Below are 20861 nucleotides of genomic sequence, written 5' to 3'. Positions count from 1 at the left end.
TCTGGAAGCTTCCGTGGGCTCCCATGGATGTACTACGGAGTTATCTTGGTCATTCTAATTCTATTTTTTTCACGCCACTCTACATGTCTGGTAGCAAGTGCGCAAACATATGTTTCCAGATAGCAAATATTTTCTCCATACACCCATATGCCTTACCCCAGATTTTATCCCCGGCAGGGAGGAACCCTTTCAGCGCCTTTGGGTACGGGCAGGGCTTTGCACTTTGAGCCAGTTGTGGGTAGATTCTCAGATGCAATCTTTTGACCGACTGCAAGATGAATTTGGTTTATTAGGGTTTGATTCCTATCTTTATATCCAGCTCTGTACATGTCTCTCTATAAGCAGGCCTTCTGGGATCTTACTTTGAGTGAAACTACATTAGAACGGGTGTTGCAGACTGAGATAGAACAGGGTGGCATATCTCAACTATCGGGCCCTGTTAACTAGTCAGGTACCCTTTGATCCTTATAGGAGTCGATGGGATGTCGATTTGAGGACATCTCTTCCCCGGCCTTTGTAGGAGCACCTGTATAGATTTATGATTGGGTCCTCTGCCGAGTATTCTGCAAATACATTGCCCACTCCTGCCGGAATGCTGTTTGTTAAATGCTCACATACCATTTACAAAATATGAACATCTGTTTGACATACAATTATTCACAGCAGCCCGCTTGGTACTGGCTGTTGCTTGGAAGAGTGCTTCTAGGCCTGAGATACATAAGAGTCCAAGCTAAGTTAGACTATGTTCATCTGATTGTCGAAGTTGACAGCTATTAGACGACATACCTTAAGTGTTTACTATAAAATATGGGACAAATATGTGGAATGGAAACAATTTTAGTATTAAATGGACTGTAAGAAATTTTGGGGAACTTTGACTACTACTAATAGCTTTTCATTTCCTTTCCTCCGTTTTGTTTTGACAGTTTGGAATTGAGAGCCTTGATATTGTGTAAGGGGGGAAGGGTTGAGGGAGGGGGGGTTCTAGAGGGAATGTTAGCTTGCATATCGCACCAATGTATATCTGTTTCATTGGCTTGTATTTGATGGCACTGTGATATGTTGTATATGAGGGCAATCAGGTCCATGCTTCTTGTTTATGTTTCAAAATTTGAATAAATAAAAATTAAAAAAAGAAAAAAGGAGGCACTAAGGGAAAAAGATGAACACATGGAAAGATTACCCACCTGCCATGAGCATGAAAATCTATATGCACAAACTGGTCTTCATGAGACACTGCTCTTTTGGCACGCTGGTGTTTTTGGTGTAACACTTCCATGTCATAGGACAGTGCTTCATAATGGCTAATGTATTTACTCAAACGGTTTCCATACTGACCTACAAAAAAAGAAAAGGAGAGAGATTTTTAGATACTCCAAATATTAGCTTTTGTGCTCAAATAGCTTTTTTTTGCTGTTGTTGTATCAGGGTAAAGACAGAATAGTACATAAGCACATAAGCATTGCCTCTGCCGAGTCAGACCATAGGTCCATCATGCCCAGCAGTCCGCTCCCGCGGCGGCCCCCCAGGTCAATGACCTGTAGTGATCTATTACTCAAGAGCATTTTGTCTTGTATAGTAACCCTCTAATTGTACCCCTGGATTCCCTTACCCTTCTGGAATTCGTCCAATCCCTTTTTGAAACCCAAAACCGTACTCTGCTCAATCACATGAAAAACACAAAGTTTTTTAAACTATAAACAATATTCTGAAGGCTTACCAGACTCAAGAAATAACAAGAAGCATAGGAACACAGATATTGCTGAGAAAAAAAAGTATGCAGTTATATGAAACAAAAAATTGCAAAAAATGAGATGAGCAGAAGTTTCGAGACCTGTGCCTCGAAAGTTAATGAGCCAGAAAATTTCTACACTTAACCAAAACATTTTCTTACTTTCATAAGAACATAAGCAATGCCTCTTCTGGGTCAGACCCGAGGTCCATCGTGCCCAGCAGTCCAGGACCTGTGCAGTGATCCTCTATTTATACCCTTCTATCCCCCTTTCCAGCAGGAAATTGTCCAATCCATTCTTAAACCCCAATACCGTACTCTGCCAATAATAGCTGTATTAAGGAACAGCACAACCAAAGCATAGCAACCCAAAAGTTCAAAGATCAAAATAAATAGAAGCCACCTCATTATTACATAATCAAACCATTACACAGGAGTTTAAGATTTTATTTATTTATTTTAGTATTTATAAGAACATAAGAATTGCAGCTGCTGGGTCAGACCAGTGGTCCATCGTGCCAGCAGTCTACTCACATGGCGGCCCTTAGGTCAAAGACCAGTGCCCTATTTGAGTCTAGCCTTACCTGAGTATGTTCTGGTTCGGCAGGAACTTATCTAACCTTGTCTTGAATCCCTACAGCCTCTGGAAGAGTATTCCAGATTTCTACCACTCTCTGGGTGAAGAACTTCCTTACATTTGTACAGAATCTATCCCCTTTTAACTTTAGAGAGTGCCCTCTCGTTCTCTCCACTTTGGAAAGGGTGAACAATCTCTCTACTAAGTCAATTCCCTTCATTACCTTGAATGTTTCGATCATGTCTTCCCTCAGTCTCTCCCCTTTTCAAGGGAGAAGAGGCCCAGTTTCTCTAGCCTTTCACTGTACCCTTAACCATTTTTTGTCGCTCTTCTCTGGACCTTTTCGAGTAGTACTATGTCTTTTTTCATGTACAGCGACCAGTGTTGGACGCAGTATTCCAGGTGGGGGCACACCATGGCCTGGTACAGCGGCATGATAACCTTCTCCAATCTGTTTGTGATCCCCTTCTTAATCATTCCTAGCATTCTGTTCATCCTTTTCACCGCCGCTGCACATTGCGCAGATGGCTTCATTGACTTGTCTACAAGTACTCTCAAGTCTCTTTCCTGCCAAAAGCCCTCATCCTAAATCAAACTCCCCTTAAAAAAAAGTTCCACAGCTGTTCTTCCTGCTCTCCTCAGAAAAATATAGATAAGCTAATATTTATAGAGAATGTAAACTGAATAAGCCTTTAGCCTTATAGCTGAGCAAATGTAGATAGACCACAGAAAACATCACTGCAATCCCCATCCCAAACCTTAAAAAAGCCTTAGCAGGTCTCCCAGGGTATTCAAAATTTGACTCCTACTTCTTGCCAATAAAGCCTGAATATAGGCCTCTCAGACCTGAAGAACTGCTTCTGTTTCTTTAATTTGCCCCATACCTCCTGAAGTTCCAGACAGAGTACACAAAGTATGGAACCTATTCCGCCATTCTCAAAAAGTAGTGGAAGCCTGGGTCCACCAACAAAGTAATACATTTCAAAGCAACCACTCTAGCTTTCTGTGTCAACAATTTTTGTCCTTTTTCCCTAAATTTCCAGAGCCTCACCCCTAACCTAAAACCAAACCCCAAGGTATATAGGCTACAGATCATCCTATAAGATTCCTCAAAAAGTTAATCACCAAGCCCCAAAAACATCTTAACACATCCCCAAATCATGTGTCCCAAATCACCCGGGGATCAGTCACATTTGGGGACACACCACAGAGGACTCGCAGTCCATCTTGAAAGCCCTGGTAATCGGGAAATAATCCTGATGTAATATTCTAAACCGGCATTCTCTATATTCCGCACTATATATCACTTGTGAAATCTGCATGTGTCTTTCTACTCTAATTACCACTTACATCAAAAAAAATTATATTGTTTAGGTGGCCTCTCTCTGATCAATGCAGCATTAAGCAAAGAGACTGTTAATAGGTTAGGACCATTGGGAGTCGACAAAGTTCAGAGTCTCTCAAGAAATTCATGGGAAATCAATGGGGAAGGTAAAGAGTGAACCTAATGTATCAATTGTAAATAACCATTCTCTCTTTCTCTAAGACAGTGTCCAGCAAACTTTCTCGAGCTGCAGCACACTAAAGGTAGTGGGCGTGGTTCGAGGCATCTGTAAGTGCGCAGATAATCGCTGTGATGACATCATCATGTCAATGTCTGCGTGTGTGTGAAGACCCTCCAGGCAGGCCCTGAAACGCCAGTGGGGGGGGGGGGTGCCAGAAGGGAAGAGGACCAAAGAGAAGGATAGGTGTTGGTGCCCTCCGATTGCCTACAGGATGTGCCTTTTGGAACAAGCTTCCCCTTTCCCAGAAGGTTGCCCAGTTCCTAACAAATCTAAATCCCTCATCCCTGCACCATCGTCTCAACCATGCATTGAGACTTTGGAGCTTTACCTGCCTCTTGGGTCCTGCGCATGGAACTGGGAGCATTTCTGAAAATGCAACCATGGATGTACCAAGAACTGTAATGCCCCAAATGGGCTATATAAAACAGGCAAACTTCAACTGGCATGTTGGCCTCCAAAAGGTAACAGACCGAAGAAAATGAGGCGAGAAAATGAGGCGAGAAGGCAGTAAAAAGACTCAGGAAAAGGAACCAACCAGCAAAACAGAAAAAAAAGAGAGAAAGATGAGCCCATCAGGAAGAGATGGATAGAATAAACGCAGGCCAACTTCTATAGAAGGAAATAGACAGCACAAACCCCTTCCGAATTATATCTGTGGCCGGAAGGCCCAATTCAGGCCAGGCTCATTCCCCTTGTGACAGTTCCATTGATGATAGTCCACGTGACGGCGTTGTTGGTGGCTCCTTCTGGATAATGAAAGAGAAGTCAGCTATATCCCAACCATAACGCCAGGCCACCTGAGCGTCCTCACCCAAAAAGAGCCAGCAGGTAACTCCAGAGTGGTTGTCCCCTGGCCACATCTAGGTTGGATCAATATCCAGATGAATAAAATTTGAGTAACACTCATGAACCTATAGCCACAGCAGTGTAGGAGCATTAAAGCCAGGTAACAACCTGGAGAGGACTAGCCTGGCCAGGACCAGAGATCCAAAATACCCAAATGCCAAAAGCCCAAAGGAAGGGAAGACCTGCATGAATAACCTGAAAGCACCTGAATGAACCTGGCACTAGCCAGCATCAAATGAAGACACTGACCTGCCAAAGAGAGAGAAGAGAAGAAAACTCAAAGCCCTCTCCCTGGCTACCAGGGAGCACAAAGAACTGTCCAAAGGATAGAAGAGAAAGTCATCACCCAGAAAAAGGACAGAACCCGAGGCAAAAAAAACCCAAGAGGAGAAAATAACCCGACTAACATGTTTGAACCTTCTGCTAGCCAGGACCAACCAGCTGAAGACACTAGCCAGTATCCATGAGAGGGAAGTGAAGCCAATACAGAGCCCTCTATAGGATCACCCCGACACCTAGGGAACTGCCAAAAGATACGAGGAAACAATTTGTGACGAGTAAAAGAGTAGAGCGACCAAACCCCCTAAATACTCCCTGACAGCTCACCAAGGAAGCTGAAAGAGGCATCTACAGCCTTGACATGGACCACTAAGTCCCAGAGTCTACACAGGCTAGTCTATAAGGACGGCCTACCACATACAAGCCACCAGCCGTGAACAAAGAAACCTAACAGAAAGGCCATAAGACCTGACCCTCAAAGGCGATGTCACCCTGTGACATAAAAATGTCTACTTAATGCAGGAGGAAGAACCAACCCCTCATGAAGCCTACAAATACCCTATAGTTAGAGAAAGGGTCTTGTGTTGAAATTGAGAAGGTGTGAAAACCAATCCAGCGCTAGCCCTGCTCGTCCCCTGTAGAATCCAAGAAAGATCGCACTGAAGGCTCTGAGGGAACAGCCCCATGCACAGGATAGCCACCCACACCTAACCATGTTTAGGAGAATCAAGGTGAGAGTATAAGATAGTAGATAGAGCTAGAGATAGTAAAAGTAAACCTAATCTCAGTGGTAACAGCCGCATAAACGCGGAATCAGGTGTGCTCAGAATAATTGTGTCTGCAAGAACATCTGCATCCCCCCATGCCAGAGCCTCAATAACAGCCTATGGACTTCCCTCCAGGAATTTGTCCAAACCAATCTCCAGCCCAATAGCACCTCAGGCAAAGTGCCCAAAGGTAAAGACAGCGCACAGCCTGCTGCAGCAACAAACCACCTCAAACAACCCGAATGGAATTGAGAGCAGCCGGAGACGTCAGCCCACACAGGAGACTAGGCCGCTATCCAACAGGCCCTTAGCTTCTGTGAACCACCAAAACGGCCCCCCTCCTAGACTGATACAGAGACCCAACCCAGACAACGTCCCCAGCACACAAATGGCCCATCAATAAAGCCACCTCCTATCCTGTACCTAAGATAGGGATAAAGTAAACGTGGTAACCAACTCCCCCACTGCATCCCCCAAACCTGGATGAGAACCTTGGGTTACTCGACGAAGTGCGCTCAGCCCCCCCAATTTTCATCAACCCCCAGTTCACTAGGGCATCTGATAACACTTCCGTGCCGTATCGAGTATGTCCCCAAACAAACTGTGCTGAAATAAGCTGTCTCCCAAATGAAACTGCAAAAGCGGAATACTCACAGAAGCCGACTGGCCTAGCCGATCCTCTGAATCAAAATGGCGGCAAACTTCCGAGAAAAGAAATCAGCCTCAGCTGTCCTACGCAGGAACCCACCAACTACCTTTCTCGCCGGTACCCCACTCCCCCTCCGGAAAGGCTATCACAAAGCTCCACGAACCAAGTTCTCACGGGCATAGGGAAACATGCTGCCGGAAGGCCGTGTCCACTCCCTCACCTGCAAGGTGCGAATCACCCAAAAGAAGAAACCATACTACCCTGCGAGCAAGCAGGAACTGCAAACCAAAGGAGCTCGTTCACAAGCCTCCAGCCACAAAGGAGTCAATCTTCCAACGGAGTAAACCGCTTGAGAAAACCGGTACTCTATACACTGTGCCTGGTTTTTTGTTGGTTTTTTTGGTTGTTTTTTTTTAATGGGAAAGGAGAATCAGAGAAGGCACCATGGTAGATAGGATAAGAGATCTGCGGTGAGCAGGTATCACTATTCGTTAGCAAGGCCACATGTCAGCTTGGTTAAGGGACCTGGAGGGAGCCCAGGTGTTAGCCTGAAGAGGGTGAGTCCGTGACAAACACTCACCTGAACTGAAGGAGTCGGGACACCGGTCTCTTGAAGCAACAAAGTCTGAGCCTTCTGAAAGGGCAAGCATCTGTAGAAATCTGTTACTCCATACTCACGTGAGAAAGGAGAAACCCAGAAAAGGCACCATGTCAGAAGGGGTAAGGGACCTGGGAGGGCCCAGGTGTTATCCTGAAGAGGGCAAGGTAGGGATGCTGGGGGGGCCCAGGTGTACCTCCAAAGCTGGCACCATATGCTAGAACATCCCTCCATTCCAAATAGCTCGGCCTGGCTTGAAATCCACCCATAGAATCCAGGAGCTGACCAACCTACTGGAGATAGAATATACTGGCTGGCCAGGAGGCTGCACATCCAAGATATACCTGAGGACAACTCAGTGCTCTCTATCTCCACCTGCTGGTTGATAGACGTAATCCCACTAGTCTCTGGATTCGTCTGCTGTTGATGACCAGGAAGTCACATTTTAGTCTGAACCCTCCAAACAAAGAGATGTGGGCGTAGCAACACATGACTCCTAAGTTGTGTTGGAAGGTCTTTCTCTTTGACCTGTAGTGCCAAGGATGAAAGAAGAATGTCTCCAAACCATATGGCATATAATCTTCTGATCCCTTATCCAGTCGCTCAAATGCCTCAACAAAGGCACCCAATTGTAAAGCTGTAGTTCCAGGAGTCTTAAGCCTCCCATGTGCCCAACAAATAATCATAATGCATTCTCGCTTTCTTCCCTCCCCAACAAAAGACCCATATCTGTCCCATATCTGAATGTTATCCATAGTGGTAAAATGCGCAGAACATAAGAGCCAGCAGATAAACATCATCATTCATATTAAAGCTATCCTCCCCAAAGGCTAGGCAAAGGCTTCTGGATTGTCAACTGACATTCCATCTTCTGCAACAGATGTATATGGATCTTATACAACCGATATAGCTTCACTGGTAACTGAATTCCTAGATATGTAAAATGATGATCCACCCATTGCAATGGAAACTCCACCGGCCAATAAGACTTTATAAAGTTTCTTCTAAAGTCAAGGCCTCATATTTCTCCAGATTCTATTTAAAAACTGAGACATCTCTGTATTCTTGCAAACACTCCATCAAAGTTGCTAAGGATAAGATCGGTGAATTCAAATGAACTAGGTAATCTGCAAAAGCAGCAATTTTGAACAACTGCAGTCCTAAAGAAATGCCTCAAACATCAGGGTCACCCAGGATCTCCCAAATCAGAGGATCTAAACAGAGTACAAATAATAAGACAACCCTGTTGCGTACCTCTATTAATATCAAAAGCATCAGACATAAGTCCCTTAACCCAGGCATAGGCCTTAGGTTACAGTGAATGAGGATTCCCCAAGCCACATTTCCTCATGGTGGCAAGCAAAAACTTCCAAGAAATTTGATTGAAAGCTTTTCAGTGTCAAAACTTATCAGAATGGAAAGCTTATCACGCTGTACTACATCCAGAGAAGCCATGATCTTCCTGAGATTTTTCTCAACTTGCCTATCTCATACTACCTGCAGCTCTGCTACCAATTGAGGTAAAACCTTGGCTAGCTTATTAGCCAAGATCTTCACCAGAAGCTTCATTTCTTAACATATGAATGAGATTAACTGGTAGGATACTGAAAGATTGTGATCTTTCCCCGGCTTTGGAATCCAGTAAACAACCTTCTGTAATACACTCTTGAAACATAGCCCATACAGAAGGTATAATATAGTTTTAGGAATACTTTATAAAATTCTGCTCGAAGACCATCCAGACCTGGAGCTTTATGATTGGCGCTCTGACAAATCATATATTGTATCTCTTCCTCTAGAATAGGGCTCTCCAAAAGATGTCAGGAGTCTTCATCCAAAGAAGGAAGATCTAAACTATCCAGGTATGTCTCACTAGCCAGGTCTTGATCTTCCAGGGCCTGATAAAGAGAAGCATAGTACTATTGAAAAACTATAATTTCTTGACCCCTAATAAACTTTCCTATCTGGGATTTTAAAATAAGCAATATGTTTTGGGCCTACCCATTGATGAGCTACTTTGGCCAAGAGGGAGCCACTCCTATTGGCTTAATTGTAGAGTTGAAATTTAAAATAAAGTTGGGATTTAAGAGCCGCCGATATAAAGCCAACTGCAATGCTAGGATTTGTTCTTGAAGTGCAGATGTAGGAGAAAAGCCAAATTCTTTACATAAGTGACAAATGTGTCATTCTAATCAATGTATTTCCCTTTTTCTCACACCTTTCTCTTATGGGAAACATAAATTATGAATCTGTGAATTACCACCTTTGCAGTATCCCAAAACAAGAATGGGGTTCTCTCAGTGTTAGACATTAAAAGTTTGGTAATACTGCCATTTTTGAACCAAAGTGTCCTGAAAAACTCTGTCTGTGTAAACATCCGCTACAAATTTCCAAATTGATGTATTAGCAGAGACCAAGGAATTATCTAAATCAAAACACACTATAGCATGATCCGAGATCTGGTAAGCTTCAATGGCAATATCCATCATTTTAGAGAACAGAGATTGGGAGACCAAGAAGTAATCAATCCATGATTGCGAACCTTGAGCTCTTGAAAGATAGGTCTCTCTCTTGAGGGTGAAGGGTTCTCCAAATATCAATTAGATCTAAAACTGCATTGTCCAAAGGGATAGCCTGGCTAAAGCTATACAAGGATCCCCCCAAATAGAAGGGACAGCAAAGTCAGAAATAAAACCACCACATACATGCACCGCCTGATTCCAGAGAAAGTGCTCTAAGTACAGGAGAGCCAACTGAATCGCCCGAAGCTCCATGCAATTGATCAAACACTTCCTCTCAGATGGAGACCACCAGCCCTGAACCAGCCTGTCCAAGCAAAGATCCCCCCCAGCCGTACAGGCAGATATCCATCGTCCTAGGCAAGGACCTGGAGTGGAAGACCCCGGGACAGAGAAAGAGGATTCAACCACCAGGCCAGACTGTTCTGAGCTTCCACCGTCTAAGGGAGACAGGCATGCAACGGATTCTTCTAGACAACATTGGGAAATAAGCACATCCTGCAGCAGGCACAGATGGGCACTTGCCCAGGGAACCACATCTATGGTCACAATTATAGATACCAGGACATGCAGGTACTGCCAGGCAGTTGGAGCCAGAATCTCCAGGAAGGCATGTATCAGCTGATGAAGCTTCTCCTGGCACAAGTCGGGCAGAAAGACCTTGTTCTGCCCTGTGGCAAAGTGGACCCCCAGGTATTCTAAGTATTGTGTCAGACTCTTTCAAAAGTTAACAACCCAAAGGACAAGGCCACAAATTGGAAATGCTGCTGCACAAAAGACTGGCTCCTACTGTTTCACTTGTACGAAAGCAACTCGAGACCAGAAGGCAGTCCTGAGGTAAGAAGGAAGGGTCTGAAAAAATAATGTGAATGAGGCTTCCTAAGTCTCACAACATAGGATTCATAACCCACTTGTCCAGGAATAGAGTGGGATTGTACAAGAACCTACTCATATGCCTTTTCCACTAGAAATTATGCTTGACTATATGCTCAGAAATTCAGTCTTATCTTTTTCTCTAAAAACATTACTGATTCTATGAAAGCAATGTGTAAAAACAGAACAAATTTCCTTTCACATTCTATACCTTTTCTTTTTACACTAAATCATCTCCTGTGAAATTAATTTGCAGTTTTATATTTATTGCATCAAGATGTGAAACATTCTTGCAAAGTGTTTTACAGCTTTACAAAACAAAAACAACATAACCTTCTTTTAAAGCTTATTAGCTAAAAATGAGAATTTATTTACCCTTGGAAAACCTAGCTTTCCATTTTGCTTATATTCTCAGAATTTAGGGAAACATTTCCTTTTGAAATAAACAGGAAAAATCACAAAAAGGGTGAAAATGGGAGGGGGGTGAAATTTTTGTCTTCTATTTTTAAAAGTTTATTTCCTTGTCTGCTCTGTGACCTCAGCCTCACATATGCACTCTGATATCATACAAGGCGAAGAATAATTAGCAAGGGTTATAGAGTTTCAGGTCCTGGGTAGTGTGGTACTTCACATTTTTATTTTAAATTTCTTTCCAGGACTTCTGCATTTCTAGACTAGATCCATTTTAAACCAAGAATCAGAAGTTACTTTTTTATTTTATTATTTAACTCACTTAGAACATGGAAAGGGGAATTAACATGTCTGAACAAAGATAAGATATGGGGGAGACCCATACCATTGTACAAGAGGCTCTGCTAAAATGGAGAGCCTTTTGTAAAATAAGTACAAAACTGCAAATAATGTCTCATAGAGAGGGAGAAGCTTTTTAAAAAAAAAATAAATAAATAAATAAATAAAGCTGTAGATAGGTAAAGCCAATTTATTTCCCCTTCCCCCTGAATAGAGGCTGCTTCCAGCATTGGCAGTCCAATGTGTGGGTAATTAGCCGATATGCAGCTTTCCCCCAGGTTACTTCCCCTTCCACCCCTCACAAACCCACACTCTGAGTTTAACAAGGATCTCTGGTGTCTAGTGGGTGGAAATGATGCCCAGCTGCTCTATGTCTCCAGCCATTCAAAATGGCAACACCGACTTCTCATGCTTGTAATATACCATCTCAACTCACTCATTTTTATATTGATTATACTGTTCAATGCTATAAGTACTTTCTTACATCATAAATACTATAGCAATAGTTAAAAATCAAATACAATTCCAAAATTTTAAATCAGTAATAGGTAATATCAATTAAGAACAGAAACTCCATTTAACAGTGCATATTAAAAAGAATTTAAAAAGCTAGAGAGGGTGGCTTTATGTTGACAGAGAAGCAAGACATCTGAAGCAGAACATATTGCATGCTGTTAAAAGAACTAGAACGTGCTCTGTGAGAATGTGGTAAAATCAGTTAGCTTAGTGGGGTTTAAAAAAAGGTTTGGATAATTTCCTAAAAGAGAAGTCCATAGGCCATTATTGAGATGGCTTAGAGAAATCTACTGCTTATTCCTAGGATGAGCAGCATAGAATCTGTTTTGCTACTTGGAATCTAGCTAGGTGCTTGAGACCTGAGTTGGCCACGGTTGGAAACAGAATACTGGACTTGATGGACCTTTGTCCCAGTATGATAGACCTTTGATCCAGTATGATAGACCTTTGTTCCAGTATGGAAACATAGAAACATAGAAGATGACGGCAGAAATGGGCTACAGCCCATCAAGTCAGCCCACTCTGCTTACCCACCCCCTGTCTATGCCCTAATGACCCAATTTTCTTATCTTGACCCTCGTAGGGATCTCACATGGGTATCCCATTTATTCTTAAAGTCTGGCACGCTGTCTGTTCTTATGTGAGCTCACTGCCAACAACCATAAGAGTTTCATGTATATTTGCATATTTAGTATTGGTTGTCCATATATAGATACAAGAACATAAGAATAGTCATATTGACTCAGACCAATTGTCATCTAACCCAGTATCCTCCTCCTAACACCAGCCAATCCAAGTTACAAGTACCTGACAGAATACCAAACAGTAGTAAGATTCCATGCTACCAATGCCAAGTATAAGCGGTAGATTTCCATAATCTGCTATTAAGACAGATATGGGGACTTTTTTGTTTTTTTATTTGTAGAAGCATTTATTGAAACTCAGGTACAATGTGACAGGGGAGTAGTGCAAACAGGATACATTACACCAAAGCATTGAACAAAAACATAAAAGGTAGCAAATGTAATGCTTCTAAACATTTGTAAATAGGGACTTTTTTTTAAATCCAAATATGCTAATTGTTATTACCACATACTCCAGCAATGAGTTCCAAAGCTTCAAGTAGTCTTTGAAAAAAAAAGATTAGGTCTGAGCCAATCAGGGCCTTAGGCCCCTCCCTGTGCATCCCAGGATGGAAGGGGAAGGCCTGCCATTTTGCAGTGGCGGGCCCGAGGAGCAGGAAGGAGTGGGCATCCCTCCTGCTGTCGATTAATTTACAGGTAGAGGCAGGATCAAGGGGCATCTGGTAAGAGGAGACAGTTGGCATCCCTCCTGATATATATAGATATAGATGAAGGGACACGTATCAAGTCCTTAGGCCTTGTTTTCAAGCTGTAAAAGCTTGACTCTGTTTGTCTTTCCTTCTTTGAAAATACTACAAGGACATGTATGTTTAAACAGAGATGTTGTGAAGTGAATTCAATTGTTTTGTTAAGCCGTATTTACAGACAGATTTAGATTAGGGGCTCTGCTGGTTAAGGCTTTTTCTGAACCTCTGTGGACTTCAGTCTCCAGATAGAAAAAATGCTGATGTCTTTAAAGTTTCATGTGACCTGTGTCCATATATGGTTTGTGTTTACGTCACATGCTGACAAACCTGATTCATATAAAAGGAATGTGACGTTCATAATAAAATTTGGACATGTTTTGGAAGATGATTTCTGGTCTTTAAGATATGTCCCCAGGTACCTGACTTCCAAATGACAGACAGAGAAAGTATGGGGCAGGAATTGGGACCTAAATCCTTTTCAATAGATATATATATATATATATATATATATATATTTTTTTTAGAAAGGGGAGTGAGGGAGGGGAAGTATCAGTGTAGGGGGCATTTCACAGTTCCAGGGGTGGTCGCCAGGGAGGGCAAGCACGCCTTTTTTTTTCTATGGGCAAGATATTGTGTGCGTTACACATACATACAGACCAAATGGGAAGTTCTCGGACTGGGATAAAGTGACCACCGGTGTGCCCCAGGGCTCGATACTTGGGCCCATTCTATTTAATATTTTCATCAATGACCTAGAAGAAGGAACATCTAGTGAGATCATCAAGTTTGCAGATGACACAAAGCTATGCCGAGCAATCAGATCGCAGAAGGATAGTGAGGAACTCCAGAGCGACTTGTGTCGATTGGAGACATAGGCAGAGAAATGGCAGATGAAGTTTAATGTGGAAAAGTGTAAAGTGATGCATTTAGGCAGAAAGAACAAGGAACACAAATATAGAATGTCAGGTGCAACTCTGGGAAAGACCGAACAAGAAAAGGACCTGGGTGTACTGATAGATAGGACCCTGAAACCGTCAGCACAATGCGCTGCGGCGGCGAAGAAAGCAAATAGAATGCTAGGCATGATAAAGAAGGGAATCATGAGTAGATCGGAGAAAGTAATAATGCCGCTTTATAGAGCAATGGTCAGACCACACTTGGAATACTGTGTCCAACATTGGTCTCCATACCTAAAGAAAGATATAAAACTGATGGAGAGGGTGCAGAGACGAGCAACGAAGCTAGTGAAAGGTATGGAGAAACTGGATTATGAGGAACGACTTAAGAGACTTGGGTTGTTCTCCCTTGGGAAGAGGAGACTGCGAGGGGATCTGATCGAGACTTTCAAAATTCTGAAAGGAATCGACAATTTAGAGCAGGAAAAACAGTTATTTACAATATCCAATGTGACACGGACAAGAGGGCATAGACTGAAGCTGAAGGGGGACAAGTCCAGGACAAATATCAGGAAGTTCTGTTTCACGCAGTGAGTGGTGGGAGGTTATTGCAGAATCCATCGTTCTAGGATTTAAGGGTAAACTAGATGCACATCTCCTTATGAGAGGCATAGAGTGATACGGGTAAGGGTAATAAGAACATAAGAAGTTGCCTCCGCAGGGTCAAACCAGGGGTCCATCGCACCCAGCAGTCCGCTCACGCGGCGGCCCATCAGGTCCATGACCTGTAAGTGATCCTTTGTCTAAAACCTTTCAATACCCTTTCATCATCCTATCTCTGTCTCTATCTATATCCCTCAATCCGCACATGAGAGGCATAGAGTAATACGGGTGACTAAAATTATGCCAGGGTACATCTGGCGGGGCCTCCGCGTGTGCGGATCGCCGGACTTGATGGACCTAAGGTCTGATCCGGAGATGGCAGTTCTTATGTTCTTATCTGTGACCATAGGAAAAAAAAACCCACACCCAACAGGCTTTTCCGGGTCGGTCCTACCGACCCAATTCTGACATGCAAATTTAAGGCATTGATCGGATGCCTGGTTTTAATATTAATGACCTCATTTGTATACCAGTATTTGAGAATGTAGTTCCGCACGGAATCCACACGGTGAACCTGTTTAAAGCATGGGGTTAGCAAATACGATCAGTAGCTAAAACAGTCAAACTAGTTTAGCGACAATCATTAGATGATCGGAGGCTTTAGTGCATCTAACCCTTAGTACTTTATAGACCTCTATCAAATCACCCCGAGCTGTCCAAGCTGAAGAGCCCTAGCCACTTCCTCATAGGGAAGTCATCCCATTTATCATTTTTGTCATCCTTCTCTGTACCTTTTCTAATTCTGCTACATCTTTTTTGAGATATGACGACCAAAACCACACACGGTATGCAAGGCGTGGCCATACTATAGAGCGATACAAGGGCATTATAACATTCTCATCTTTATTTTCCATTCTTTTCCTGATAATTCCTAACATTCTATTTGCTTTCTTAGCTGCTGCCGTACACTGAGTAGGTGGTTTTACCTGGATCCTTTTCCTAGGTAGTGACTCCCAACGTGGAACCCTGCATCACATAGCTATAGTTTGGTTACCTCTTTCCCACATGCATCACTTTGCACTTGATCATCTGCTATTTTAAATCCCAGTCTCCCAGACTCACAAGGTCCTCTTGCAACTTTTCACAATCCTCTTGTGATTTAACAACTTTGTATCATTAGAAAATTTAATTATCTCATTAGTTATTCCCATCTCTAGATCATTGATAAATATATTAAAAAAGCAGCAGTTCCAGCACAGACCTCTGGGGAACCCCACTATTTACCCTTCTCCATTGAGAATGGCCATTTAAACCTACTCTCCATTGTCTTTCAACTAGTTCTTAATCCATAAAAGGACACTACCTTCTATCCCATGACTCTCTAATTTCCTCAGAAGTCTTTTATAAGATACTTTGTCAAATACCTTTTAAAAATCCAAATACACTATATCAACTGGCTCACCTTTATCCACATGTTCATTCACCCCTTCAAAGAAATGAAATACAATGGTGAGGCAAGATTTCCCTTGACTAAATCCATGTTAGCTCTCTATCATTAATCCATGCTTATTTGTATTTATTTATTTGGGTTTATATCCCGTCCTCCACACAGTAATGTTAGATATACAGAGAGTCATGTTTAGCATACAATTTGGTCATTTTAAGTTAACATACAGTTTATTTCCATCTTCAGTTAACAAAGAGTGGATCTATTTCAGCATACATTAGAATACATATGGTTAGGAATGACTGGATTTATGGGAAGAGGCATGTTTTTATTGCTTTCCTGAAGTTCAGAAGCCCTTTAAAGGATCTTATGTGAGGAGGCAGTTGATTGAAATAGCTTGGTAGAAGTGGGAGTAGGAGTGTTCTCCTCAGAAATTTTTTCCAGCCGGGTGGCATGAAAAAGTAGCCGGGTGGGGTGGGATGGGGAAATTTGGTGGTGGGGAAAATTAACCCCCTCTTTTACTAAGGTGCGCTAACATTTTTAGCACGCGCAAACTCCCGCGCTACGGGGAAAACTAACACCAGGTTCAATGCATGTGGTAATTCTGCGCGCATTAAGCACACGCTAAAACCATTTTCGCAACTTAGTAAAAGGAGCCCTAAATGTGTACTATTTTTATTAGTTAATTATTATTTTCCAATGCTCAATATGACTTCCTTTTTTAAGGTTTGACACTTGTGCCAGAATATTTTTACTAAATTTAAGAAGCATCCAATTCTAGAAAAGAATAATTAGATATTTGCCCTCTATCAAATGGTATAGAGGTTTATAAAAGGGAAAGGCGTTAATGAAGTTATTAGGTTCAATCTAGCCATTTATTTCTGTATGAATTTAAACTAAAAAAAAAAAAAAAAAAAAGATAAATATAGCTCATCCAGTCATACAAGAATGGCTCTACAGCAGGAGTGTCCACACTTTTTAGGCTTACGAGCTACTTTTAAAATGACCAAGTCAAAATGATTTACCAACAATAAAATTTTTAAAAAACACAAAGCATACTGTACGCAGAGAAAATGTTAATTATCATTTATATTCCGCGGGTTTTCAAAGAGGTCAAGGCAGATGAATTTATGCAATGTCACCTCAGACACAACTATACCCCCTCCCTTTTTACTAAACCACAATAGCGGGTTTTAGCACAGGGAGATGCGCTGAATGCCCTGCACTGCTCTCGATACTCATAGGCTCCCTGCGCTAAAAACAGCTATTGCGGTTTAGTAAAAGGGGGCCATAGTGCAAAATATAGACAGCAGATATAAATTCTCAAAATGGACACATTTTGATCACTAAATTGAAAATATATTCATTTTTACTACCTTTTTGTCTGGTGATTTCATGAGTCTCTGGTTGCACTTCCTTCTTCTGACTGCAAACCCAATATCTCTTTCTTTCTGCTAATTCCCTTTTCTTTCTCTCTCCCTCTGACTGCCTGTTTCTCTCTCCCCCTGCCCCCTCTTTATTTCTCTCTCCCCCTGTCCCCCCAAGCCATCGCGCCAATTTCTCCACTTCCCCGATTCTTTCCCTACCCCCTAAGCCACCACGCCGATTTCTCCCTGATGCTTCCCTGAGCTAGGCCAGGCATGTATAAGCGACAGACTCACAAAACTTCACCTCTGACGTCAATTCTAACGTTGGAGAGGAAGTTCCAGGCCAGCCAGGCAGCGATTGGCTTGCCCAGAACTACCTCTCCGATGTTAGAATTGACGTCAGAGGTGAAGTCTTTTGAGTCTGGCACCTCAAGGAGGCAGGAAGAAAAAGATTGCAAAGGCAACGCGATTGACCATTTGGGCACCCCTGCTGTTATGGTATCCTGTCCTGACCTGAGGAAAGGGGTTTAGTCCCAAAAAAAACTGCCTTATTTCAATTTCCTATTTATAAACTTTAATTAATAGTTACAATACTACTTGATTCTACATAAAACAAAAAAAAATTTTTCTACCTTTTGTCGTTTCTGCTTTAATTATCTTCTCTTCGCTCTCTTCTTTCTATTCAGTGTTTGTCCTCGCTCCCTTCCATACAACATCTGTCCTCTCTTTACCCCTTCCACCCAGCCTCTGCCCTCTCTCTCTCTACCCCTTCCATCTACTGTCCACCCTCTCTCTGCCCCTTGCATCCACTGTCCACCCTCTCTGCCCTTTCCATCCACTGTCTGCCCTTTCTCTGTTCCATATGGCATCTTCCCTCTTTCTATGTCCCTTCAATAAACTGTATATCCTGTGCCCTTTCTCTCCTTTGTATATGATTCATTTCACCTTCACCCCCCTCCCCTATGCTCTGGCATCTCTCTCTTCTCCTTTCCTTCCTTCCTTCCCACTCCACCCCATGGTCTGGCATCTCAATCTCCTTCCCTTCTCTCCCCCCATGCCCTAGCATCTCCCTCCTCCCCCTCCCCCATATGCACCGACATCTCCCCACCCCTTCATGGTCTGGTAGCTCCTTTCCCTCCCTCCCATAGTCTTGGTGTCTCTTGCCTCTCCTCTCCCTTCTCCCCTCTTTCTCCCCAATTGGGTGCTGCTGCAGCACTTTTCTTCCCCTCCCCCCTCCTCAATTGGGTGCTGCTGCAGCACTTTTCTTCCCCTCCCCAATTGGGTGCAGCAGCAGCTTTTCTCTTCCCCTCCCCCATTGGGTGCACCAGCTTTTCGTTTCCCCCTCCCTCAAAAAATTGGGTGCAGCAGCAACATTTCTCTTTCCTTCCCCCAAAAATGGGTGCAGCAGCAGAATATTTCTCTTCCCATCCCTCCCAGCTCACAAACCCGTCGGTAGAGTCACTAGGGAAGTTGTAAGCTTCCCTCCCTCGCTGACCTATCTTTCATAGGTCAGCTACGGAGGGAAGCTTACAACTTGCTGCTTTTACTTGCTTCGGGCCTTCCTCATTGCCGGGTCCTGCCTACTTTGTTTCCGCGAAGGCAGGACCCGGCAGCGAGGAAGGCCCGAAGCAAGTAAAAGCAGCAAGTTGTAAGCTTCCCTCTGGAGTTCTATCGTGTGCATGCCGGCTTCCCTTCTCTTCTCTCCGAAACCAGAAGTTGCGTCCCATGGGGGGGAGGGAAGCCGGCACGCACACGATAGAGCCCCGGAGGGAAGCTTAAGAAGAACATAAGAAGTTGCCTCCACTGGGTCAGACCGAGGTCCATCTCGCCCAGCGGTCCGCTCCCGCGGCAGCCCATCAGGTCTGCGACCTGTGAAGTGGTTTCTGACCACCTTTATAACCTACCTCAAGTTCTATCTGTACCCCTCTATCCCTTTATCCTCCAGGAACCTATCCAAACCCTTCTTGAACCCCTGTACAGAGTTCTGGCCTATCACTTCCTCCGGAAGCGCATTCCATGTGTCCACCACCCTCTGTGTAAAAAAGAACTTTCTAGCATTTGTTCTAAACCTGTCCCCTTTCAATTTCTCCGAGTGACCCCTAGTGCTTGTGGCTCCCCTCAGTTTGAAGAATCTGTCCTTATTTACTCTCTCTATGCCCTTAAGGATTTTGAAGGTTTCTATCATGTCCCCTCTAAGTCTCCTCTTCTCCAGGGAGAACAGCCCCAGCATTTTTAACCTGTCAGCGTATGGAAAATTTTCCATACCTTTTATCAGCTTAGTCGCCCTCCTCTGTACTCCCTCGAGTACTGCCATGTCTTTCTTGAGGTACGGCGACCAGTATTGAATACAGTACTCTAGGTGCGGGCGCACCATTGCGCGATATAGCGGCATGATGACTTCCTTCGTCCGGGTTGTGATACCCTTTTTGATGATGCCCAGCTTACAACTTACTGCTTTTACTTCCTTCGGGTCTTCCTCGCTGCCGGGTCCTGCCTTCGCGGAAACAAAGTAGGCAGGACCCGGCAACGAGGAAGGCCCGAAGCAAGTAAAAGCATGCTGGCAAAAAAAAAGGCAGGCATCAAACAAAATTTTCGGCAGAGAGTCAGCCCGGGAAGGAGCATCGGCGGCAACAGAAGGATTTGCCAGGCGGTCATCTAAATTAGCTGGGCGGTGCGCCCGGCTTAAAGGCCCTGGGGAGAACACAGGTGTGTGACGCTCTGGAGTTGGAGGGCACGACCAGGAGGTATTTGCAGAAGTGTTTCCTCCTGGGAGCAGAGTGGTCTGTTTGGGACGTATGGAGGAAGTTTGGTTGATATGTAGCTGGGTTCCATGTCATGTAGGGGTTTGTATGTTATTACTAGGCCATTAAAAGATATGTTTGATAATGGGTAGCCAGTGAGCTGACGATAGATAGTGCCTCCAAGATGGAGTTGCTGGAGATTATTTTTGCTGTCAATCGACTGAATAGTTCGTTACAGTAGTCCATGCGGGACAGGACAAAGGCATAGAGAAGTTGGATGGTCAGTTTTGGAGAAGTAGCTTCTTATTTTCCAGAGCTGTCAGATAACACAGGTCTACGACTAAAAAGCTGTTTGATTATTTTCATCTTATTTCTATGTATTTTGGTGTGCTGAAAACAAATAAAATATTGAAAAAACTCCTAGACATCATGATTTGCCACAAAATGCAAAATTGTCTTCAAATTTATCAATTTTTTAATATTATGGGTTTTAACCAAATTTAAAGTCCAAATTACTATTAATTAATTCACATAAGTGCATTTAAGATATAAAATGCCGGAAGTCCATAAGCCGGAGGTGTGATCCAAGATGGCCGACGGTCCCGGACGCTGAGCAGCACGCCGGAGATTTTCTGAAAACTTTTCAGAAAGGAAAGAGTTACTTACTCAGAATGCCGAAGAGGAGAGGCCGCAGCGCCGCTGGAGCCTCGCGGCGTTCGGCGGTCCCCTCGTTCGGCAATATTGAAGAGCTCCTGCGTCGGATGCAGGATATCCCGGCAGCGTCGGCACCCCCCCCGCTGGAGACG

At 43.5% G+C, this 20861-nt stretch overlaps 1 protein-coding gene across 1 annotated transcript in view; it reads right to left on the bottom strand.

Annotated features, from left to right (window-relative positions):
- ADAM10 (ADAM metallopeptidase domain 10) overlaps positions 1-20861 on the bottom strand; it is a 217220-nt gene that overhangs the window by 186527 nt on the left and 9832 nt on the right. The window contains exon 2 of the mRNA XM_033920375.1: positions 1188-1338. Coding sequence (XP_033776266.1) covers positions 1188-1338 — 151 coding nt within the window. The remainder of the gene's footprint in view (positions 1-1187; positions 1339-20861) is intronic.

This window comes from Geotrypetes seraphini, chromosome 14, assembly GCF_902459505.1.
Source record: "Geotrypetes seraphini chromosome 14, aGeoSer1.1, whole genome shotgun sequence".
Taxonomy (NCBI): domain Eukaryota; kingdom Metazoa; phylum Chordata; class Amphibia; order Gymnophiona; family Dermophiidae; genus Geotrypetes; species Geotrypetes seraphini.
This window is presented reverse-complemented; position numbering and strand designations above follow the sequence as displayed.